The following is a 26818-nucleotide window of genomic DNA, read 5'->3' as shown; positions in this document are numbered from 1 at the left end:
GTAGTAGGGGAAAAGAAAACCACACGTGTAAGTCAGTGTAAGTCTGGGATCAGCTGTCTGAGGCCTTAAAATAAAGACTTCAGATCAGAGGCATAAGGTCTACAATTGTGAAGGAGAGTGGAAAGCTAAGGCCATTTCATTGTCAGGAGTATGATATTTATTGTCCTGACACCTGTGTCACAAAATAGTTTACTCTAGCACTTAGTGCATTTGAAATCTACACTAAATGGTCAATGCCTTGGGAGGTCATGTGAAGGACAACAGTAATTGTCAGGGAGGTTTTCTCCCTTATCAGTAAAAGACAGAATAAGCCACCATTTCATGTATTTTTTGCAAGCAAGACTTTGATAAAATGTATCTACAGCATCTCCCAGAACAGACAAAAATAAAATCAGGCCTCTCCTCTTCCAAATTAATTTGACAATTAGTGTTTATTTTGGAATTATTATGGGGTATAGTGATGAAGCATATGATACTACTGCAGCTGTAGTATAAATACATGAATATACTTACTCAAAATAACACACCAGGCATATGGGGCAGAGCTGGAAATTAGCTACATTAATGTTTGCTTGGTCACTGGTTGCTGATGGAACTTGTGACAATCCCATGGCTATGTTGTTGTTTGCATGGATCAAAAAAACCTATTTGAATTAATATTTTGATCTTCCCACTGTCAGCACCTGTCCACCATCACCTCTAAAATATTCTTTACACCTTCCCCAACAGCCTAATGGAATCTTCCTTTTTCAGAATTGCATCAACCTAAAATTAAATTTAAAATGAGTCTTCACATCTTCAGAGAAAGTACAAGTAGAAGTTGGATTTGCATTATATCTTCCTTAGAAGCTTCTGCTAGCAGTTAAAATAATTGCCTTGAGGAGCCATGCTAGTTAGAAGAAAAATAGTAAAATTACAAACTGCTTCCAAAACAAGAAAATTGTAATTATAAGGGAAGTAAAAAATCATTCAGAAGGGAATACTTGAAAAACACAAATTCTTTAAACATTTGGGTTTTTTCCAGCAGTCTATGCTTGCAATTGAGACATCAAGGAAATGCCTTCATTTTATTTCTTGAGCATGGTACGTACAGTGGATTTATAATCTATAATATTAATCATTGTTTCTGTGGTTATTGAAAGCAACTCTAATTCTGAACATAATTTATGCAGAAAAATAAAGTAGCTACCTCAATACAATGTTGTCCTCAGTATAAAAACTAAAAAACACAGTAAGATTATGTGTAGACGTAAGTCTGATTCTCCACTTTTTACTTACAGCTGGTAAATTTAAATTTGAGTTAAACACGTGTTAATTAAAGCACTTTTCACCAGCTACTTATAAAATCAAGCACTATTTTGTTTGATGTTGGTAGAAACAGGAAATTTGGAGTGATGTCTACTGCTGCAGCTGTTTGCAGTCCTTATATCACACCAGATGTGAGACTGATGTATCTGTATTTTGTCCTCTCCTGTGAATTGCAAGTGATCAAACAGGCAAAACCATAATGACAGGATGATTGGACAAGGTTAGCACACAGGGAATTGTTGAAGACATTTATAAATCACTGCCCAACCACACACACGGTGAAGGAAAATTTATTCCAATGTCACAGATATGCAAAACCATTTATATCTACAATGAATTTCAAAATAAAAGTGTATTAATTGTAGAAAATGTCTTTCACACATCTTAGCTGATAGCCTATTGAAAGATGTAATGCAAAAAGACACACAAAAGTAGGTAGGAGTGTTATAAAGCCCAGGAGTCACAAACCAATAATGCAAAAACAAATACATTTTTTTCACAGGTTTATTTGTGTTACTTAATTATCCTCATATAAGTGAGCTCTGCTTTGAAACACGGATGTTAGAAGGAGTAATCATGTATTTAAATGTAGCTGTATTGCAGAACAAGTGTGTTGGTATAAGCTGCTAAAGCATCAGCCGTACTTGGCTTTTTCTGTTGCTAGAGCCAATCTGCGAATGTTTGCAATGCAACCAGCTGCTGCCTCCTGCAGAGTTTCATCTGTAGATCCTACCATAACCAGTAGGAGCTAGCAAAAATACAATGAGAAACAGCATAAGAAAAACAAGTAAGTATGCTATAAATAAAATTATATTAAAATATAATTTGAAATATTTAATCAATATCAAATACTTAGAACAATTGTGTGAATTTACATACATAAATACTAAAAATCATATTAACAACACTACTATATGTGTATGTATACCTTTGTATGCATGCTTTTGTATACCTATATGTATTAATATACACATACAGCACAACACTTCATATTTTATCATATTTGTACCTGTAATTTGATATTTTCTATTTATTGTATTGTGCCCATCTATTGGTTCTGACTTGGATTTTTTTTATTACAATAAAAAAATTGCATATGCTTTAATTGAAATCATGGCTTTCCCCCTAGGTACACTAGTATATTTTACAAATATTTGTACATGTTCAAGATTTCCAATAAACAAAGACATACTTTTTTTTTCTTCTTGATAATGTAACTGGATCCATGTGAAGGGACCCTTGTGTCCTGTTGACTGCAGCAGGTTTCTTTATTGTCACAGCAAACCTCTCACAATAAAGTGCTTGAGATTTACAGATCTGGGCATATATTTCTTAAACATTTTAATGTAAAGTAAAAAATTAAATCTCAAAAAAAGGCACCAAACTTTTGGAACTGATTCAGCTTTTCAGTCATGTGGAGAAGCCCCTTTATTCTGGAAGTCATTCAATTTTTTCAGTGGAAATTCCCTTGGAGTCAGGTATTGTTCAACACAAGTATGACATAAGACAGACCTTCATAATAAAACATTTTTACATATCAGAAAACCATTAAGTATGGTTTTGGACCTCTCTTCCTCAGTGTGTTGCAAGTCAGTGATGCAACTGCAAATGTAATACACACTGGAAAACAGAAGACTCTTGCTTAGTTTAAATCAGCTCCATGCAATCCTCAGATTTCTGAAAATCTGCCAAGCTTAATGGGCGTTCAGGTATTTTGAAGCTCAGACAGCTCTAATTAAAACCCATATTTTCAGTCTGCAATACTTAGGATTCGGTGTTCACCCAAACAATGTTGAGTCAAACCACAAAGAAATCTGTTATCACTCAACTCCAGTGCGTGTTTTTCATGCAGCTAAAATATTACACAAAATTATGAACTGCTAAATATAAAAGCAGAAATTGAATGCAGACATCAAATTCATACGCTACCTTTTTCTAACCTTCCAGAAATCTCGAGGCATGGGCCACAGCTGCACACACATGGCATTTGCTTACAGAGATCAAAGCATTTTATATTTGAGGAAGTATTTGTGTTAGCCAAAGGTACAAAACAAGCATCTTGCTAGTCACCTTTCACCCTTTTACCTCTATATGCCACTTGTAAGGGTGCCTGTGATGGGACCGAACTGTGTCAAAAAGAGTATTATGTAAATTAAACAGAAATTGTATTTTTTTCTAGTAATTCTTCCTATAATTTCTATTAATGTAATCAGATGTCTATGTACAAATAGCTAAACAAGAACTCTTAAAGTGTGAACACTCCTAAAGGGATATGCCAGAATTAAAATGACATGAGAAGATATGAGAATTCTTTCCACTGTTACACATGATTTGCATGCACACGTTGGGCCAGGGGCAGCAACCAGAGAAGTGAGGGGAGGTTTCACCACTGACTCCAACTGGCAGCAAGACCAAGCATCATATCTCTGTGTGGTGATAAAGCTGCTCTACAAAAAGCAGCAAGGCCAGATTGAAAGTCTTATCAGATGCTTAACTTTTCTTCTTCAGAAATATTGCTACACCAAGACCTTTCTTCCTCGTTATTTTCCACCAGCTGATTTCTTATCAGATTAAAGTGTTCCTTTGGGTGCCTCAAAACTTTGCTGTGTAACATACAGAGGAAAACTGGTATAGATCCCTCATATTCCTGACTGAAAACCAAAAATATGTATGCACTTACTGTTCATATGATGGCTTTGGTAAAGCTGTAAGTTTCAAACTCGGGGGAATGAAACTTCACAGACCTAGTGGAAGGCTTTTTCAGCATAATGTGTGTGGAACTCAAATTTTCATAATAATTTCAGCATAACTTGTAAGAGATGAACTTCTGCTCTGTTGTTTTGGACTTACATTACATAGTAGAAATGTATCAAAAAGCAAAAGTAGACCTTTGCCTTTATTATGACTACATTGTAGGTAGGACTCAGTTCAAGCTTATTAATTTTTTTATGAATCACTTCTTTTTAGGCTCAGGAAACTTAGGAGAACATAGGGGTTTTGTCTCGTCCCACACAAAGCTCAATAGTGAGCAAGAATAATAGTAGTAGTATAGGGAGGGAACTGTGTTCTATACTGCAGGTGCATTTTGGACAATCAGCATGAGGTATCAAAGAACAGCTTACTATATGATACTGGTAGATACTCCAAGTATCTGGAGAATACCCAAGGTCTGAAGAATTAGGGGTACAAATACAACCAGTGCAAACAGAAATTTTTACAAAAGTGTCAAACAATGACTTTTTTTTTTTCCCTTATGAGTCTGGGAGACCAAGGATCAGCTCCTCTCCAAGTCATTGTTCTGAATGACCTGCCAGTGGTAGTATCCATAAGAACTGCCACATCATACCAAATCCTCAATACCATGTCTCAGGATTTTCAGAATATTACTTCAAAGAAACATTCTTGGAAACAAAGTCTGATACAGAAGCTGCCTCTATGGACTGAGGATATACAGCAACATCTGTCAGTCAGCCTACTCCTTTTGTGCTAACAAGAAGGCAGTTGATGAGAAGATTAAAAATGCAAAATATTTGAATATAAGCAGGCAGCTCCATATTTAGAAATATAACTTCTATTACTTTGATATAAATCCTGCCTTAAATGAAGTAAAATTTTATTCTATTTACCAAAAGGTAACTTCCTGACTGCCACTACTTGACCCTTTCATGGGTTCAGTTCAATTTACTGGCAATTTGGGTCATCCAATTCAAGTATGGAAATGTATTTATAGATAGTGTATATAGACCATTCCCACATATTAGAAATATTTGACAAGTCCAATAAATCCTTTCTTTTTATTCCAGTGTACCTCTGCAATATAACCTGTCTTTTTCCTTGATGCAATGCCCTTGGACTTCATGTATCCCTTCCCTTTGCTGTTCAGGTATTGTTTTCTGACACATGTAAATGTTAACAGATGTGAGAAGCAGTAAAAAAGCATATGGTATAAATGCTTCTCTCTGGCACATAACAGGCACTTTCCATAACAAAGAAAGCATTTGCAGCTCTATGTAGCCTTCATTTTCTGTTGGCAGGTATCTATATTCTAAGGCAAGAGTCCAAAATTTTTTGCACAGTTAGCACGTCACACCAGCAAATAAGCACAAATACAAGCTGTTTGGAGAATGTACAGAGCACATGTAGCATTTGTGGGTTCCAAAGGCAAGAGCAATGTGCAGCCAAATAATTTCAGTATTCAGAACAATTAAGAAAATTTTGCTATTATTATCCCAGCTTTAAAATAGCACAAAATTGTGATACTGTATGAGGTTTGCACAATCATTGGATAATTCAGATTGTAAGGGATCTCAGTAGGTATCTAGAGTGGCATCATGCCCAAAGCAGTCTCAGCTGCAAGGTTAGACCATGTTGCTCAGGATTTTATCCAGCCTGATCTTCAAAACCTCCAGTGATGAAGATAGCACAACATCTATGGGGAACCTAATGCATTGTTTAACTGCACCACTGAGAAAAGCCTAGCTCCATCTTTCTGATGACTGACCTTCTTGTAGGTACTGGAAAGTTGCTATAAAAGAAGGGGCTTGAAGCTTTCTTTTCTTCAGGCTGAAAATCAAGTGCTACAGCTCTTGACCATCCTGGTGGTGCTCTACTGAACCTGTTATATCCATGTCTTTCCCATACAGCAGGGCCAAAGCTCGGTACAGTTTTCTAGGCATGGTCTAATGAATTCTAAGGGGAACAATAATTTTCTTCAACTTCCTGGCTGTGCTCCTGCTCATGTAGCCCAGTATTACGTCTCCCTTGCTGTCAGGACACACTGATGGCTAATGTTCTGCTTGCTCCATACCAAAATCATTATGTCCCTTTCAGTAAAACTGCTCCTCAGCCAGTTAGTCCCAAACCTGCATCACTGCAAGTGCAAGCACACGCCCTTCTGAGGTGCAGGACTTTGCATTTCTCCTTGCCATATTTCATACCACTCCTGTTGCCCAGCTCCAGACCTGCCTAGGGACCCCTGAATAGCAATCCTTCCCTTGACTGTACAGAAACTGTCACCCCTCTCCCAGCTCATGATTTGCTGTGACTGAAAATGTCATGAGCAAGCAGTCCATTGCCCTTCCCAGGCCACTGACAAACACGTTCAATGGGACCAGTCCCAACAGAGAGTGCCCTTTAGTATTCCCCTTGTCACCAGCCTCCAGACAGAGTACAACCCACTAATCATTCTACCATTTTTAATCCATTTGGTTGTTCACACATCTAGAATATCATACATCCTAACTTGGACACAAGTATGCTGTGGGAAACAGTGTTGAAAACCTTGCTAAAGCCAAAGTAAATGACATCCACTGCTCGCCTCCCATCTGCAAACTTAGACACATAGAGGGTAATCACATTTACCTTTGGGAAATCTATACTGACTGTTCAAATTCATCTTCTTCCTCTTGTGCCCAGAAATGTGTTCCAACGGGACTCCCTCCCTCCCTCCATAATTTGCCCAGATGCCAACATGAGGCTGAGCAGTCTGTAGTGCCCCTGACTAGGAGGAAGAACTGTCTCTCTGCAGACAGGCCTTATAGACTCACTGATGGGTTTTATTTTTTCTGGCACACCAAACGTGAAACAAAAATGGGAATCTTTTGTTCCAAAGGACGAAAGGAAGAGGTTACAGGGTAAACCATAATATTTGCTTGGATATTCATGCATCATGGCTGATGCCACCTTCCACTGTCTGATACTGTCTGACAGCTTCCTTAAAATACTGTCTCTAGAATCACAAAATAACCAATTGGAAGTTTATTATTTCCAACAAGATAACAGAAGCAACATAAGAAGTTATGAAAGTGTCATTCTAAAACGGGTAAAGATCCGTGGATGAATAAGAAAATTTAAAAAGGGAGCTAGCAATTATCTTTCCTATGTCTTTATAGGTTTTTCACTTATACAAAACAATAAGCTCCAGGGGATTTTAAAACAGAAAATGCATAGACAAGTTTCATAACAATAAATTCTGAGTCTGACAAAATTTCAGATGTAAGTGATGCTCCATGTTTGGAAACAATAATTTGTAAGTTAAATTTCCTCTGGTCACACTCATTGCAGCTTCCAAGCTCAGAGGCGGGAAGCAGGAAACATCGGAAGTGGTGATTTCAGAGAGAATACAGTTCTTCATGTATTCATCTTTAAATGAGTGGCTAGTCATGTGACATTTTTACAAGTTTTCCAAAACAGTGAAAAGTATAGAACAATACTGCTGGAAAGAAGTTCCTTGCTCATATAAAACAGATAAAAGATCAGCCTATTCGTTACTCTCAAGTCCTGTGAATATTTAATGCCCTCTTTTTTCCTGGCTTCCTTAGGCTTTCTGCCCTGTAAAACACACATTATTAGATTTTTTTCTAATCAGAAGGAAATATGGGCAAATTCCTTCAACGAGATTCATATCTATAGTGGGAATCAAGTCAGAGTTCACATACAGCTTAATATTCCTGGAACTAAAGACATTTACTTCAATACAACTGCTGCTTCTATCTGCTGATGAAAACTCGTAGATTGACATAGCATTTCCAGTTGGTGTTAGGACTTGCCTCTTTCGTAAATTTAGATTTAGTAAGTAACTTCTTTTATATGCAACATTTCCTAAAGGATGCTAGATTTCTAGCACCATGATTTTCTAATTGTGTAACACTTCCCAAAAAAGACATTTCTCACATGCTTTTTATAAACCTAACTTAAAAGAAAAAAAATACTTTAAATAAAAGCATATGGTAGAAGCTTGTCCAAGAAAGTATCAGTCTAGATCCAGCCAGCATTTTGCTAACTTTCAACACTATATTGCACACTGGAAAATATTAAAGCACCTAGTTTGAGTGTTATGTTACACATATTCCTATGAAAATACGCCTCATAAATTGAGATTATAAATAATAAAAAATACTCTACAATCAAACCATAATGAAGGTTAAGCTAAATCACTGTTTCTAAACTAAGATTTGGGTTGATTTTCTGATTTACTCTTTCAGCTGAGTGAAAGAGTAAGACAGTATGTACCATGTACAGCCTCCTCAGAAGAAGATGATTGTTTAAGTTCTGCAGTGTTTTCTGTTAATTTTGTTTTTCTCAAGTGGCACAAAGAGAATACGTTTTGGACACAGATTTTCATATGTCAGGGAAAACTGAGATATTAGATGTACAAAATCCAGTATCTAAAAATTGAAGGAAAGGCAAAAGATCGGCGGAGCAGAAGCTCTCTGGCTACAGTGGGATAATCATAGAAAGATCACACCTGGCTTCTTCTCTTTTCCTTTTATTCCTGTCTTTCCTCTTCCATGAAACACATATCCATTCTGGCAGCCACTGCAGAAGGATAACAAACTTTGGGAGCCACTCAGGCATGGCTGGTGGGATGAGGAGGTCCAAAGGATGCAGCTTGGTCTAAGGTACACCTGAGCATGGTGGCAGTTGACAGACTGGCCAAGAGCTGCCTCTTCTTTCTCATCTTCCCCTTCCTCCTTCAGAAAACCAGCAAAAGAATTCAAGGGAAGGCAAACCTGCACAATTTCTGCAAACAGTTGCAGGGCAGTTTGGATGCCGTTTGTGGTGCAGTTTCAGGTATTAGACTATTTCCCCTGTCTCAGGATTATGACAGGTGACTTGCCCTCGGTTACTTTTTCCTCTGTGACTGCCTGTGACAAAACAGCTGTTGGTAAGCTGAATCCTAGAACATGCTGGGAAACATGGGAGAAAAAAGGAAAGGGCTTGATAGATTCAGTGAAGCATTCTGGGCATCTGATTATTGGTGCCCTACCTTGACATGTTTACTATTTAGAATATACAGATTTGACAGATGACAGATTTGAAGATACTTTTGATACAGCTTCTTTTTTCTCTTTCTTTCTTTTTTTTTTTTCTTTTTTTTCCCACCCCCAACCTGTTATCTGTCCCTTTTTGTCTATTTTGTTTAGTCACCTCTTGGATTACAACTAAACCAGAAGGTATTTGGGACAAGGACTGTATTTCACCGACACAGCTGCTACAATGGGGATAGCACACCTAAGAAGAAATCCACTTGAGCACACAATAAGAAAATACAAAATAAGAATGTAATTGTCATACTCTCCAGGCAGGTTAAATGTTACATTGCATCACTTTGGAGAAATACATATAACCTGAATGCAGGGAATTACAATACAGTACACACTTAAGTACATATAAATGATTCTTACACAAGTTTTTATGGATTTTTCAAAATACAAATAAACCCTACAGCTCTCTCCACCTCATCTGTATAAATGGTCTATTTCTTATGTAATTATCTAAAGAAGGATGCTTTCCCTTCTTTGCTAAGGCATAATAAAAATGAAAGAACTCTGAATATCATTGACAAGGAGACATGAACAAATTGCTACATTGTGAAATGTAAAAGGTCACTGTAAAATATACTAAGTTTAAGATTTTCCCATCTCTGGCTGTTACTTTTAGGACTTCAGAGGAAAATTTCCAGCAATTTCAGACGTAAGTCTAACTAAATATTAACATGCTATGCAAAGATAATACAATGAAATAAAATTACTAATAAAAATTATTTCTAATCTTTGCTTAAAAGGTATGATTATATGTAACCAACTGGAGTCCTTAAGAGCAGATAGTTGGAATCTACATTCAGCTGTAAGATGTTTGGTGCAATATTAAGAAAGAATTCAATCATCATGAACATTCCAATGTACAAAGAGTCTTATGGGATATGAAATTTATCCCACAAAAAGCAATAGGCAAATCTGATAATCCAGAACTGATGAAGCATATTTTTATTTGAACTACTTTCTCAGTTTTATTTTTATTTCATTGTAGTTTTCAAGAGAAGACTAACATACAAAAGGCTTTTGGTGGGATAGAGAGAATAAAGAACTTCTTCGTAATCTCAACAGAACGACATTATAAAAAATGCTTTTTTCAAGTCACTGGAAATTAATTTTATTAAGATTAAAACAGAAGCCTGCTTTCTTGCTACAAGTAATGGTAATTCAAAATGGTAAACTTATGTCAGGAATGTTCCTTCCCTTTCATAATTAAGTTTGGCTCAGGAACATGTTAGGGACTATCCTTCCTTTACATGGCTGCCAGCCTGATCAAACTTTCATCAAGCTTCTCCCACTCCTTTTTCACACTTATCTGCTTTTCCACATTTTGCTTTCTTTTTCATTTACAGGACCATGATTTTTACCTTACTTTTCCTTCCCAAACATTACTGGGTAGCTAGTATTGATGTATACAATATATCATTGATATATACAAAATATACATTTGAGAATTTAGTTTTTGTTTTCTAAATTTGTTAACATTACTATCAATATGAATACTGTAATTTTATCTATCCGTAGCAGACCTATGGAGATGATACAAAAGTTAAGAGGGAACAGTTGCAAATATGCTATCAGCAGTAGTAAGTCAAGGGAAAAAAAGGAGGTTTATGCTGTCCACTAACCCTCACATAGTGAAGGGTTCTGCCTGACTTCTCAGCAATACCCTGAAAACAGTGTGTTTTTTCTCCAGACTGTTTGATATTCCTGAAGGGCCCTATAACTAGTCTGTCTTTGAAGACAACACTGAATTGCAAGAAAGGGGCACTACAGTTTCCAGACTGACAGATTTTTGCCATGTTTCTCTCAAGTTGCATCTTATCCTGAGAACAGGGTACAAAATCTGACTGAACTAGTATTTTACAAGTGTGTTAGATCTACTACTATATGTGGATTGACTTCAAATTTTCTCCTGTATTCAAGTCCAAGTACTGATTTTGAACTTTAAAATTAATACAGCTTTAGGTCCAACAGTCTGTGTCTCTTTGCCTACATATGTTGATTATAATCAAAACCAGTGGGGTGCTTTTGCTAGTAAACCTTACATATCAAAGTCTTAGGATAAAAGAAGGATATGCTCACTGTAGATCCATACCATACATTTATTTCAAATAATGAGCCAGAGTATTTTAAAGGTACTTTTTTGTGACATGCAAAAAGACTGATCTACAATCATATGTTTTTAGATGTGTGGTTGGAAGCAGTGCATACATTTACATTAAGTGGAAGATGCGGTGTATTATTCAAACCAGTCTGGTTTTAGACTGGTAAATGTACCAGAAAATGTTCCATTAGAACACACTTTAATAAAAGTATAGATGGTATGAACACAGCTCAGCTGTATTCATAAAATATAAAACTCTGATTGCAATGAAGCAAGAAATGAGCTGGAGCTGTTCATGGGCAAGGGTCCATGTATAGTCCACATATTCATTCCAATCTGTAGCTTTAAATGTATGATTACAGAAAATTAAATGCATGATATCAGAAAAAAAATCAACCAACAATGGACACAGTGTGGAAGTTGCTTTTCAAGACTGTCAAACTGCTTCTTTTTTGTTATTAGAGACAAACATAGGGAAGAAATTATTTTATATTGAGGAGTCAACTAACTAAATCAGCTCAATTTTCTGAGCCACCTGAGCACTGCTCTATGAACAGAGTGTGATACAGTGATCATGAAATATATTTCCTGGTGCTGGAAATTTTGCAAGCTTTCCTAAAGTCTGTTCTGTGGAAACATACTACCATGCACACTGTGACAGATGAATGCTTTGGGGTTTTGGTGATTAAAACATTAAGAGTGGATTGAATTAGCACCCCATTCAGGTCACATTGAATAGTATTTGTGATTTGCATACAGTGTTGTAGAGCGGAGCTAGAAAACTCCACTACTTTAAAAAAAAAAGATTAAAAAATCTCCCTAAAACCACTCAAGGACTCACTCTGGTCACAGACTGCTTGAGTGGCTGCTGGATTTTGGAAGCTCCGTGAGATCAGAGGTTTTTGAAGTCACTGTGCAGCCTGCAAGCAAGCAATAATACCTGCTTGACTGATTTGTGTATGCCAGCCAGGAAATATAAGAGGCCTTGAGCTGCTTTCTTCCCTCTCTGAAGACAAAACTATTAAACAGGGAATGAAAAATTCACTAATACAAGTTAAAGTCAAAACTTTCCTCTGATTAGAGAGGTCTGTTCTTTGCCTTTCTTGTTGAGTAATTGCTCAATGTGAATTCCTAGATTTTTTAGTTTGATGAAAATAAAGTTATAGTTACACTTCAACAAGTAGAGGTTATAGTACATATGTTAAATCTCTGCTGAAGCTGGTTAAAGCATGAGTGGGTAGTTCTCAAAATTCCTAACCCCATGCATATCAGTGCTTTAACACAGAAGGAAAAAAATTCCATGTGGGCCTTATAGCTGAATGATACCACTGAGGAAGGCAAAAAGAATCACTATTAATACTTCGAATTTGGTATGGTGGTTATATTGTAGCTCAGGTAGGATGAAATGTCTAGAAAGGCTGGTTAGCTATCTAGAACATTTCACAATACTAGAGCTATCACGAGAACATTATTGGACATGTTGGACACTCATGAGTGAGAATACTTGGGGCACACTGCCACCTAATTATAGCAATCTGGGGAAGCTGACTTAAGAAAAAGCACTACTCCTATATGGGGAATATACTCTCTTTTTCATCTTTCAGTTGCCAACTCAAAGAAACTACTGTTTCATGAAAACACGGCATCAACGTCTTGGGTCATGGTAAAATTATGAAACTTATCTTTTCCTGAACAGTATCATACTTATGCAGACTATTGTCATTTGTTAAAAGAGTGGTCTCTCAAATACAATTTCCTTGTCAGCATTTGTCTTGCCGAAGAATAGAGAGTAAGTTTTGCCCTCCCAATCCCCAGAAGTCAACAGAAAATTTAAATAACTCTTACATTTCACTGCAAATTTGATCTTGATCCTAATTCCTACATTTTGATTCCTCATTTTTAACCTATTATTTATCCTTACTAGGACTTTCCCTTCTTGTTGCATAGCCGTTTTAATTTCTTAAGAGTTTTTGGTGAAGAGTGTTGTTGAATGCCCTCTTAAAGTCCAGCCATGGCTAATTCATTGCCTTCAAGTAGCAACCAGATTTTTGCATATGGATAGACTATACAACTGAGGAGACAACAAAATGCTTTGAGAAGCAAAAGACTAACAAAATATATATAAAATGAATGGTCAGAAAATCCATTAAGGAAGTATGACAGACCTTCTATACACAGACTGCTCTAGCTTACAATGCCTTGGGAGCCCAACAATTATCTCTGTGGAATTCTGCCAAGGAGTTAATCCAGTTTAATGACTGTTGGATTTGTGCAATTACACAGATACAATGTAAACAGATAAAAAGAGCAAATAAACCTGGACTCATCCCACATACCTGTGGTCAAGGTAAGCAATAGGCAAGAACTAGTGAAGGACAGTGCCTCCAGAGGACAATTCTGATTTTAGGTGTTCTAAAGACCTTCTGGAAATTTTTAATCCTCTTACATTGCCCCAGAACCCTAATTTATGTATCTTAGCCTGAATCCAGTATTCAGAACTGTCACACCTTATGAGTGCCTGCTTTCTCAATCCTATGTCATGGTGGGTTTCTTTATTTCTATCTTTATCTTCAACACAAATGGAATCAGTAGACTACATACAATCTAAATTAATTTCCTATCTTTCCAGTCTTGCCCAGATCTGAAGACAACGCATAATCTAAAGTGCATCAGATTCCTTTGGTAATTAATTAGAAATACAGACCAATTAATAAAAATATAAATTTTTAGTCAAAATTAAAATTAGAGATTAAAACCCCTACTAATTAAAATAGAGACAAAAACTATCATAAATTGTTGGAAGAAATACTGTACTGATTAGCAGCCTGGAAATACCGTGAATTATCATCCCACTGGGGATCAATGCAAAATTAAATAAAATTTCCAATAAAATGGAATGTATGGACTTTCACTCAAAGTCTAGGAGAAGATACATTTTAGCTTTTATATAGTCGTTTGTTATATAATCATAACTGATACAGTGATTTATAACCTGACTCTGCCCTCACACCAGGACAGAATTCTCACCAGCCTCATGCCCTGTCAAGTCTTTAGAGTTTATGCCAAAGTACAGAACACTGACCAGGAACACTAACACCAAAGTCTATCCCATAATCTACACATTGCCAATAGACTTTTCCTTAGCACCTTTACCTTGAAATGTCAGTAATAAGATGTGCCATTACTACTGAAAAGTTACCACGGAGTGCTCTTTGAAATGGCAACATAAAAGAGATGACAATGGCCAGGGCTTGAAGCCAATTTGAACTGGGAGATTGATTCTACAGGAAGAAGGAAAAAAGTTTTCATAGATGACATCAATGAATGTATAATTAAGGACTCCTGAGTGACAATTCTGCCTCTGTTTACACATATATGTATATATATATATATATACATATATATATATATATATACACGTTGTTCTTGGTATTTCTAATGTTCAGCTTCTTTGAATAGCTCCTTAAACACAAGGAAACTATTTTTGATCAGCTGAATGCCAAAATAAATTAGCTGGCATTCTGCCCTTGTACATTAAGCTTGGTATCCTTTAATTAAGAAAACAGATCTTAATATCTGACAATTTAGATAAGGTATTATTCCATAGATACAAAAATATTTTAATATTCCTCTTTCTTATTGACAAAATAGAAAGGAACATTTCACATAGTCACAAGGATAAGACTGGTGCAGGGAGCTAAACAATGGCAAGAAGCTGTTCTGTGTATTTCTGTGGTTTGGAATTAGTGCCAAGTCGGAAGGAAAAGACATTCTCTGCATTTTCTAAAGCAAGATAAATACAGAAAAGAAATATAGATGAAAGATGGAACAGTTATCTATGGGCTCTGCCAGATTCCTTGGCTTTTTGGCACACCTATTGAAGCTGGCAGTCTTAGCCAGTAGCAATCTTTTCCATTAAAAGGCACAGCATATATTTTGGTTTAACATACTTTGTTTGTGCATTTTTAAGCTTCAAAAATGTCTATTTAAATTTTTTTTTAATGATTCCTTCTGCACAGTTGGCTGCAATTGCACTTATTTGAAGCGGCTCATTTATCACTGAAAGAGCTGCAGGGCACAGCTACTGTAAAACAGCTCCAACAAACCTACAGCTTATTGGGACAAGCTCCTTTTTATAAGACTGAAAGATGTTTAAAATGTGCCAAGAGGAGCTTTATGCCAGGCTCTAGGTTTGCTGTCCAAACGTTACTAAATTAGAGGTCTCCTGAAGCCCAGAATTTGGGCAAAGATAAGCTGATCTCCCTTAGGCTGCTGGTTTTTCCCATCCAGGATCAGCCAGATTTTAATAGAACACTTGCTATGTACCATAAACTTTCAGTAGTGAAATTATCTTAAATCTGAGGCTTAATCTATACTGAAGCCAAACTTCATTACCTTTGGCAACAGCACAAAATGTTCTACATGAAACTACCCTTACTTTATGAATGGTGAAATTCTGCTTGCTATGAAGCTAAAGGGTTACTGGTTTCTGCCCCCTGGAGCTGAAACTTCAAGGAAAGTGTTCACACCTGGCAGCTGGCAACACAATAGAAACTGCACCCGTGCAGCATTGTCAGTTTTTATTAATCCTTCTTACCCAAAACCCAAAAACAAAGCAAACAAAAAAACCCAACCAAAAAACAGCAACAACAAAAAAGCCAGTATTGGATGTAGTTTATGAAGCCTTTTATCTGAATTTTTGCAGTGTGATGTGATAAGCACATTTGTGAGTGAGGGGAGTGGGCGTATTTTCTGTAGTCAACAGACATGCAGAAGATTTGCCATCTAGTGCCCTCTTTCTTGATGTCCAAGAACTGTAACAAGTAATTTATAAAAAGCAACAGACATCAGCCTGGAGTATGTGCCAAACATGCTGTATCTCCAGCCTGAACTTTGGAGCCGGAATAGAGCCAACCATGACAGATAAAAAGTGGGCTCTTCTAAATGAAAACTAAAAATATAAAATATGTAAATACATTATATTGTACCCCTACAATATTATTGGGTAGAATTTATATGAAATATTTTGGGTTGATTTATAAAGAACTTATCTGAAACCTTGCTTAGTAATGTAAAACTACGTTCTATATTCAGTGTTCTGAATATATTCAATATATATATTCAAAATAATATATTCAAAGCCTCCCACAAAACCCAACCAACCCCACAGCCAAGTATTCCCACAGGAGTGCCAATGCTTTTTATTTCATGTTCTAAATTTCACATATATATATATATATATACAGATATAGATATATAGATATAGATATAGATACAGATACAGATATAGATATGTAATTTGTAGCAAAACTGGTGTTTTTAAAATGTTTTCAGTAAAAATTACTAGTAATTGTCTTCCATATTTTGTAATTCACATCTATTTATTTCACAAAGGTGGTCTTATGAAGGTCTTTTCACATAAAATGGTTAGCCAAAACTTCCTGTAGGGATTTATGACTTTAGCAAACAATCACCAATATTCTGGAAGCTTTGTCCAATAAAATACACAACAAGTACTTCTAGTGTAGTCATTATAAGAAAGTATAAAAGAACTCATCAAATATTTAATCTACATTATTGCATGGATCATGGTTATACCAACTCTTCTTGTATCTTAGATCGTTGAAAGGCAACGGAAGAGCCCACATATATTTAACCTTTCTACCATTAAGAATATAACTCAAAAAGCACAAATGCCTCTTATTAATTCATCACAGAAATCAGAAAATACATTATAGTAGTTATACCTTCTTTGCAAAGCAAAACAAACAAAAACAAACTGTAAAGCCCCATGCATCTCTTCAGGCTATAGTCTGATGGGAAGACAGTAACAAATCATAGAATGGTTTGGGTTGGAAGGGACCTTAAAGATCATTATTCAAATGTATATGTAAATCAAGTCCCATTCTTAGGAGCATGAGTTTCTGATTTGCCTGCTTTATTGCACCAAGCACTTGAAATTAGATTTTCAGCACCCCTGGTGAATTTCCCATAAGCTACAAAACCGATATTTTAGAAGACATCTATTAATATTTTGTAAAATTAAGAAAACAGAGCACTTCCATGCTATGCAAATAATTCAATAAACCAGACCACAGAGTAAGGCTAAAGATCAGTTTCATGCACTGGAAGGTTGGGTAGACACTCTCAATATTAAGAAATATCAGAATATGAGTGCAAGATCTGATCTTCTGCATTTCAAGTATGTACTGTAGTCATTAAGTTCATGGTTCCTTTAGCTCAAAAATAGTTTTTTATGTAAAATCAAATAAGAACAGGAGTAAAGGGACTTGTTCACAGTGCTACACAGCAATACTATCTTTAAATAAACTTGTTTGGATAATAAAAGCATCTCAGAACAATGCAGAGCTCCATTTACTTTGACTTAAGCTACCCTTCAGCAGAGACATGCAAAAAGCTGCCAACACCACCACTTACAGTTCCCATATGGAATAAGTGCCTTAAAATCTGGGTGACTGGCTACTATCCAGTGGTCTTGTCTCCTCAGTTTTCACAAAAAGCTTAGAATCAGTGTGATTCTGTGATCCTGTGTTTGGTATTTGTTTTACTTATGACAAGGAGTTGCAGCTATGAATTAACAGTAATTGTATCTTGGTTTGCCTGAACTATCATCAGTACAAATATTTTTCTTTTTTTTCCTACCACTTCATTCCTATCTGTTCACCTTTGTATTAGTGTGTGCTACTACTAGTAGGCTAGTACTGCCTAGCAAAGTGAACTATTTATCTGTGATCAATCGCTTTAAGCATCATTACAGTACACAGAAATAAATTAATAATTAGAAAAAACTAATACCTTTATTATTATGTCATCAGTTTGGTGCTCAAGCACAAGCCATCAAGAAATCCTCATATGAGATACTGGAAATTACCTCACTGGGAACATTTCCATAAATGTTTTTGAATATGGTGTCATCTGAGCAGGTACTTGCAAATGTAAAATTTCACTGACAAGCATTTTTTATCTACATACATTGCAATCAAAGCCACTGGTATTATTTTCATAGACCTTAACCCATTTGGGTCTATATGACTCAAAAGTATGTACAACTTTCTCAGTCAGTGAACAATTTTCTAATGAATCATATCTCTGCCAGGACTAGAATCTTCCATTGTGGAAAGCCAATATTTTGTTTTAAATGCGTTGCAAGAAGAGTCAGTGTCTTGGTCTCTTAAAATTTTCCTCTCTAAAACAATAAAATGCTTGAATAAATATTGTGGCTCCTTTTAAATAATTAATTATTCTAAAAAAAAGTGAGATAACTCATCTAACACAAAGTGTGTCAACAACAAATCAAATCTGTTTTAATCTCCTGGAAAAAAATCAACTTGTATCACAAGGTCTAAATTCACTGGTGATTTACATTAACAACATTACCTAATTTTCACTCCTGTGCACAAAGGCCAACATCAGAGCATGCCAACATCTAACGTGGGGAACAGTTTCCAGAAAGACATGGAAATCGAAGTAGAAAATTGGCTGAATATAAAATTTGAGGGCAATACTGTGGCCAAACAGAATAATGATAATCTCTGATGTTCAAACAGAGCTTGTGTAAAAACAGGGAAGTTATTTTACCTGTTTTAAGTATTTATGCAGATATCACAAGAATACGGAACTGCAGTGGGCTGAAATTCAATCCAAAATGGACGTTCAAAAATAAAAGATTCAGAATCCACACACCAATATAATTAAATAATTAAACTACTAATTAAATTAATTAAAAATATAGAAAATACATCAGATATTACACATGCTTAGCTAATTTAAAAGTTGATAATGTAATAAGTCCTTTTAGCTTACTCAGTAAGAAAGTTTATGAGAACAGGAGTTATGTAGGGTTTTTCAGTTTACCAAGCAACAGTATCATACATGTAATTGCCTAAGATAAAGCTAGACAAACCTTAGCCTACAAATAAGGTGAAAATGTTTTTATGGGGAAGGTATTTAACTACTGGAACAAGTTCTGATGGCTCTAGTGGATTTTCCATTGCTTGAATTTTTTAAGTAAAGAGTCAGTGTTTTTCTAAAAGATATACCCTATTCCAAACAGAAATAAATTGAAGCAATGTCTCTGGTTTGTATGAGCAAGGCTAGTCAGACCAAGTTAATAAAATCATCCGTTCTATTACTAAAATATATGTATCAATGATTATTTAACATGAGAATAGTGTTCATTTTTATAGGACTATAATATTTTTTTTACTTTTAAAATACTGGCACATTACCTTACTTCCAGCCCTGCAACTTCCCCTGTACTGCAAAGCTTGTTGAAAATCAACATTCAGGAGGATATTAATTTAAATTCAGCTGTCTGAAAGCTAGTTTAGTCTGAGCCAGTCACCTAGGTCCTTTCTATACTCACTGGAGAAAATCAGGCACTTTCATGAGTCTGTTGCTTCCAGGTATCTTGGGCATTTATTTTCAGCTAGCATAGGCATGCAGGTACCTCTCTTTCTTTCCACAGACTACAGAAGGTGTGTTAGTTTAGACTACTTAAAACTTCATACCTAAAAGTAGACAAAGCATAGATGAAAGGAATCTACCCTTAATACTCCAGAAATCTTTTCCAAAATCCCTGGACTCAAGTTAGTTAGATCCAATGATTTGAAACATCTGGGTTTATTAGATCATGTTCAAAGTGCACTTCAGTTACTGCTGGCAAGATAGAGTTTCATCACCATCATAGCATATATATGTACCTCATCTGTATTTTTCTAGCAAGAGAATAAATTATTTTTTAATAGCTCTTCCTTATTGCACTACTATCCAGAACTCTGTCATTCCTAGCTACTAATGAATTGGACTGTATAGACATTTAAACAAGTTCTTCACTGCCTTGGGATGGGATTCACCCCATTAAACATAGATACCTCTGCAGTGTGGATATGCAGACCTGAACTTTGAACCTGCACTCCCATTATAACCAGAGGAGACCAGAAAATACAGAAAGGAGAGACAGAGATGCTTTATCTTCACATAAATGACTAAATCAGGAGAGATGAAACACAGTGAAGAATCTGTTCCTCTTCCTTGAACATTAAAAAACTTTGGGTGACTATTTCAGATGGGCATGTCCACAATGTAAACATCTGAAGTGAAGATGAATGGTGACTTTGACGAATTTTGTTCTTCCACAGCCTGATATTTCCCCTTTTTTCATTACTTTAATAATCTTCTCAGAGGTCTTATTAGCCTCATCATAAAAGACTGCTCTCAACTTGGTAGGTGATAAGGCCATTCAAACTTCCTAGGCCTTCTTTACACAGAAATAATAACAATATCCCACAGCACCAAAACCTTTATAGCACTTACAAAGTCAGAAATTAACTTTCGTAGTAGATAACCTTTTATTTTTCCTTGTTTGCAAAATAAGAACAATCAGTAATGTTTTTCACTTGCATATATTTTTGAGCCTTTCAAAATACCTCAAGTCTTTTAGAAGTAATATTGTGAGCAGTTTCACAAGTGCCTATACACCCCACCATCCTCACTCACTCACTTCAGTGGCGTAGCCCACTATGGCTTCCTAACATAGCCAAGAAACAGTGTAACTGTAACATAGAGAAGCATTGTGTTAATTTGACATATAGATCTCTAGGTCAATGATTTAAATATTCACTTGGGATCTTCAGATGTATTGAAGATTGATTTGCTCTTTAAAACTTGTTTAGACTAATTGTTTTCACTAGTAAAGCAGCTGCACTTTCTCATCTGCCTATACCTTGCAGAACAGTCTATCTACAATTAATCTCAAAAGAGCATCCCTATAAAAAAGTGTACTCCTTAGTGGACAGTTGGAGGTCTTCTCATGAACAAGTCTGGTCAGTCTAAGATATCAGCAGCCGTCATTTATAGGTAGATATCTTAGTTTCTTTGCAACATCTACGTTTTAAGGTGATAACTGGATACTTCCAGCTGTCTGTGAATTTTTTTATTTCTCTTCCCTCTATTTGTGACAGACACCAAATGTGAAAAACATTGCCTGATAGTCCTGCTTATCTTGGCTATAAGGGAACATTATCTCCCTGGATTTCTCTTCTCCTTTGGTTTGTGGATGGTTATCTCCAATCTTGAATTCAGGACGCCTGTTTCTTAGTCTGATGTCTAAAAATTTCTCCTGCTTTCTCATGTACCACATGTCATTACTGACTCTTTGAAAATATAAATCTCTTTTCCAGCAAAACCATGAATTTTTACTTCAGAAGGAGGAAATATTTTTTTCTGTTTTGTAGAAAGAAAACATTGATTCATCTGTCACAGATCATTATTTCATTGCTGGACGTAAGAATACGTGAGTGTGGAAGTGAATTTAAAAGAACTTCATAAACTATCTTTCTAAACTTCCTCCAAAAGCACCCTATTTATCTACTCAGAATTTCACATGGGGGATGAAATACATCAGTATTTTCCAACCTTTTTGTCACTTAGCCTTTCTTGAGAAAACTGAATGCATTTTGGGTGCAGCTACAAATAGGCAAAAACTTGGAATACTTATTTTCTTTTACAACTGTGTACATATACCTGTTGGTCTGTGATTACCAAATATGCTTGCAGCAGTGGCAAAATCTCAAATATTCCCTATGAATTTTTTATTCCTGGTTACCTGGTCAAAAACATGTATATACACACTGCATCGTGTATGGCCAGAGTCTGATGCTTTGAGAAAGTCTCTGACCAACTGTTCAAGCACTCAGCAACTGTGTCATTCGCACAGAGTTAACGTTTCCCTGAAGCATCAGTCTTCCTGTGCATGTGAACACAGCACATGAACATGTGCTGGAGTACACCTGGGATTATGCCTGTATTGCAAGGCAGTCAGAACCACAGCAACTGTGACATTAATCCAACAGGGCATGATTACTGAAACACCAGATATCTGGTAGAAGTATGAAAAAATATCAGAGAAACACAGGCAAGTTTTCCGGGAAGGAAAAATATGATTGGCCCTGGAAAAATCTGTACATAACAACCTCCACACAAATGCAAAGTATGCTTTCAGTCAACTATCCACTGGAGAGGCTAGAAGAATGTAAACACCTGGACATTCTGTCATCACTGAAAAGCATGGTGGGAAGATGCCCAACAGCACAGACACAGGGCTGCAACTACTGTCTCACCTGTGCTGGGCAGACCACCTGAACAGGCCAGGCAAGATTCAGCACTGTACTGACTCTCACATTTGAATAACTAAATCTCCTCCTGCCACTCTCCTTGCCATCTGGGAATGCCTCTTTAGCCTTTCTGAAACTTCAATACTTGATCCTTGATGGTAATTCCAGCACTGCCAGCATATAAGCATTGATGGATTGGCCAGCTCTGCCCTGAGCTGCCACGGTGTGCATGCTGATTCGCTTTGTGGTCTGCTCAGCTCTGGCAACACAGAACCAAAGCACTTGGAAGTAGCAAGTCTGGAAAAACTCACAGATCCAACAGAACATATTTTCTTTGCCCACCACGCTTCACTTAACTATATGGGCATCCTCACTGGATAGGAACCACTATGTCTCACTGGTCTGATACATCTTCTAAAAAAGCCTACTTACTGCTTCACTTTGCTTTGATGCTTTGCCATTCTAGGTATGATACAAAATATAAGCATTAAAAAGGGGTTGGAAACATCATAGCAGGATAATTGCTAATTTAACAAGGCTTTATTTAGGGTTAGAAACTCCAGATGACCATAGCATGGTACTCTTTTGGGTGGGAGAATTTCTGAAAAATAGGGGCAAAACTAAACTGCACACTTTTTCAGAAATGTCCATGCCTACCTGCAGCTGCAGCACAAGATAAGGCGAATCACCTGATACTCAGCTCCATGCTATCACAGCTAGACAGCTAAGAAAGCTCAAGATAACTGAAGAGAACTAGGTCTGATGACCTCTTACTGCACTTTTATCACTTTATGGGCTAAGAAGAGTTTTTTCTCTGTTTATTAACCTCTGAGTCTTGTTAACTTCAATACATACACTGGTATTGGATTCTCTCTGGCTATATCCTAATTGAAAGGCAAACACATTTTGCAGTATGGCTATATATGCACTTCCAGTTCTGCACCTACACTTTTGTTTGGCACAGATCAGAATATGTGTGACCAGGTTTAGTCCTAGTGTGCAATCAGGATGTGGCCAGGATATGGCACTTGGACATAAGAGCAGGGAACTGCTTCAGACTTGCCCATTTTATTGATTTGCCTTTTGTTAAGGATATCTTGAAGGCTTAAAAGGAATAAAGCTTTAATAACAGCTCAAATTACAGTTATGTTAGGAAAAAAACGGTATTTTAAAATATCTGGATAACTAAAACCACAGAAACATCATTTGTGAAGAATGTTTTTGTTTGTTTAGATATAATTACTTCATATTCTCCTGATTAAATTTCTGAAGCATTTGTAATTAAGCACTTCCATGAATGTTCACTGGAATATAATTGAAAACAAACACACAGAGAAATTAAATATGTGCAGGTGTTGAATAAGATAATTCCATGTGGCTTACCTACTTATCTGTAGCTCTTAGCAGTAATTATGGGATGTGATTAAAGAATTACCTCAGCTGGAGTATGAAACTCCTTTCTAAGGTTTAATTTACAACTGTGAAGTGTTACACCTCATTGTTACATGTTTGCTGGATGACCCTAGGACTTCAGATTCTAAGCTATACACATTCACTTCAGGAAGACTCTGAACATAACACAGTTTACTTGAGGATCTGGAGAGATGTCTTAAAGATTTACACTTATTCAGGACATTTTACTGTAACTGGCTGACAGTCTGGTATGAATGACATCAACCATCTGACTAATTTGATTTAGTTTACCAGAAAACACTTCAGCAGCTTCCATTATCTTTACTGATTGGGAGACTAGTGAGAACTACTCCTTCAGGTAAATTACTGTCTTCCAAGGATATTTCATTTTTTGTTGCCATTAAGAAAAAGGAACAGTAAATAAACATAATGTTTCTTTTCCCAGCTATGTATTTGGCTCACAGTCATTTCCTGGCTATGAAGATATTCCAGTCTACCAAACTGAACAGCTTACATCATGAATCAACAGTGCAGCCTTTTAAGGTTAGTGAAGTTTTCACTGATATTCTAAATTGCTTCCAAAAATACTTCCCAATAGTTTTGCATATTATGATACTTAGCAGGTATGAAAAATTATTCCAGGTCCTTCATGACAATGCACAATCACAGTTATTTTTCCCATAACACTCTTTAAGCTCTTAATTCATTATCAGATTTGACTGCATTTTTAATATTGATTACAGAACCAGTTCTGTTTGCAGTCAGACTGCTTTTCCCAAAAATACTAAAGTATTGTGAACCGCAGAAAAATTTTAGTTAAATTTCATGGAATCTTGAAATACTTCAAGGTATGCAGGATAACACTGCATCCCTTAGCTACATGCATATTTGGCTCTCACCTAGAATTCAAGTGAATTTTCTGTTCATGGAATAAATATTCCATTTCTGAATGGTTCAGAATGGAATTCAGACACTTAATCATACACATCTCCCTAAGCAGCTAAACAACAGTGTGATTAAGTCTGTACCTCTGACATTATTACCATCTGACTAAGAATAGTGAAGAGGGTTTCTGACACATTAGACAGGATGACTGTTATTGGATACTGAATGGAAAAGAAAGCTCATTATCATGACTACAGCTGTTTTCCCTAATTGACTATGTCATGGGTATGGCTCAATAAATCTATTGAGAGTCTGGAAGATACTGCTTAGTTATCATAAGATAGAGAAGAAGTGATTTGCAAAGACTGATCATTATTTTTCATCTGAAGGAAATCAGATGATCTGAATCAATGAGTCATTTGGGTTGGAAGGTATTTCAGGAGGTCATCTAGTCCAAACAGAGTCAAAGCAGGGACAACACAGAATTCAAACCAGTTTGCTGATGGCTTTGTCAGGCCAGGCCTAAATTCCCTTGGATGGAGATTCCACAGAGGGGCAGAACCACCTCTCTCAGTCTGCTGGCCATGCTTCTTTTGATGCAGCCCAGGATTATATATATTCCCCTGTGCTGTGTAACCAGGGCAATGTAGTTCTGATGTCAAGATATTACTTTCCAGCACTGAAAGGTAGCTTAGATCTGAGTCAATTCAAGTAACTGGCATTTAAACAGAGTTTTTAACATTTTCAACAAATGGATCTTTTAAACCTGATTTTGCCAGAATTGTAATTGCTCACAATAAAGTGCACAAATATTAGTTCAGGCATAAAATCTACATTAATCTACACTATGTCATAACTCAACGCTTACTTTCAATACATTTACCTGATCAGGAAGCAAAATGAAAAGTCTGCAAACAGTGAATCTTTCAAGAAACTTATGAAAATTGAGAGCTTCTGTGATCTCCATCTCTAAGGCCATAATATCTATCTCTCCTGTGCCATAAGAGTAACTCCACTGGATTCAACTAGTAAGATTAAAATTTGCTAGAAAAATATTTTTGAGAGAAAAAGTCTTTGTAGAGTAAGGTCTTTGCAGAATGTGTGCATACTTAAATCCTAACATAAGAATTTTTATAAGTAAATGCAGAATTCACTGAAACAGCTCCAGATAAACTAAGCCTTTGTATTATTTTATTTTAATTTGTTCCCAAATACAGTTCCATTCAGTTCCTAGGTGACTTTCTTCCACACTAGGCAACTATTCACTAAGGTAACCCAACTTCTTTTGCAAAAGTCACCTGATAATAACAAAATGCTGGTGTGATATCACTACCAGCCTAAATCAGAGTCAAGTTAAGTTCTCTAATGTCCACGTCGAATTTCCATTCCTAGTAGCCACCTAACTTTAGTATCTTTAGCACTGAAATATTGTCCCTAACTTACTACTTAACCAAATATTTTTAGGATAAAGTTAAAATAAATGTGAGGTACACAGCAGCTCATTCAAATGAAAGATCTTTTAACCATGATGAACCTCTTCAATAATTTGAATTCCAAATAAGAAATACCTTCCACCTTACCTTCACCACTCCGCTTTCATGCATGGTGATACAGTTGTTGGGATCTTCTGAAAGCTGATACAAAGCCTGAGCTGTAGCTCTGTGAACTGATGGATCACTTGACTTCAGGTAACGTACCAAAGGAGCTACAGCCTTGTTCTCTCCAAAGGTGAGTCTGTTGCTCCCCCACTTGCAGCAGTGGGAAATGGCCTCTGCCAAGTGACGCCTTAATTTGTCATTTTTCTGAAGAAGATAAAAACATAATAAATTAAAGACAACTTGATACAATAAAAATGTCACAGAAAACCAGAACTGTATTCTCAAACGTTCTTACAGCATACCAGCTTAATTGCAGTACAACTGAAAACTGGAGAGCTGTAAGGCATGGAATTAGTAGTCCCTTATTCTCTTTGTAAGAAGTGCTGTGATTTTTTATATTATTTCAAAAGTGCTTTTAGATTGACTGGAAATTATAAGAATATTAGCATGAAAATGTAACATATAGTCTCACCATTAAGATTCTCTGCATGGTTCAGATATATTGCTCCCCTGACCCTTTATGCTTTTTGTGTTTTCTTTCATATGGCAGCTGCA

The 26818-nt window shown here is 36.2% G+C and overlaps 1 protein-coding gene across 1 annotated transcript in view; it reads right to left on the bottom strand.

Annotated features, from left to right (window-relative positions):
- Positions 1 to 1582: 1582 nt before the first annotated feature.
- ODAD2 (outer dynein arm docking complex subunit 2) overlaps positions 1583 to 26818 on the bottom strand; it is an 83944-nt gene continuing 58708 nt past the window's right edge. Inside the window, exons 18-19 of the mRNA XM_071734953.1 lie at positions 26246 to 26467; positions 1583 to 2056 (exon numbers count right to left, since the gene is read on the bottom strand). Of these exons, the coding sequence (XP_071591054.1) occupies positions 1943 to 2056; positions 26246 to 26467 (336 nt within the window). The 3' untranslated portion in view covers positions 1583 to 1942. The remainder of the gene's footprint in view (positions 2057 to 26245; positions 26468 to 26818) is intronic.

This window comes from Heliangelus exortis, chromosome 2 (genome assembly GCF_036169615.1).
Source record: "Heliangelus exortis chromosome 2, bHelExo1.hap1, whole genome shotgun sequence".
Lineage (NCBI taxonomy): Eukaryota > Metazoa > Chordata > Aves > Apodiformes > Trochilidae > Heliangelus > Heliangelus exortis.
Note: the sequence above shows the minus strand (reverse complement) of the source record. Positions and strands in the feature narration are given on the sequence as shown.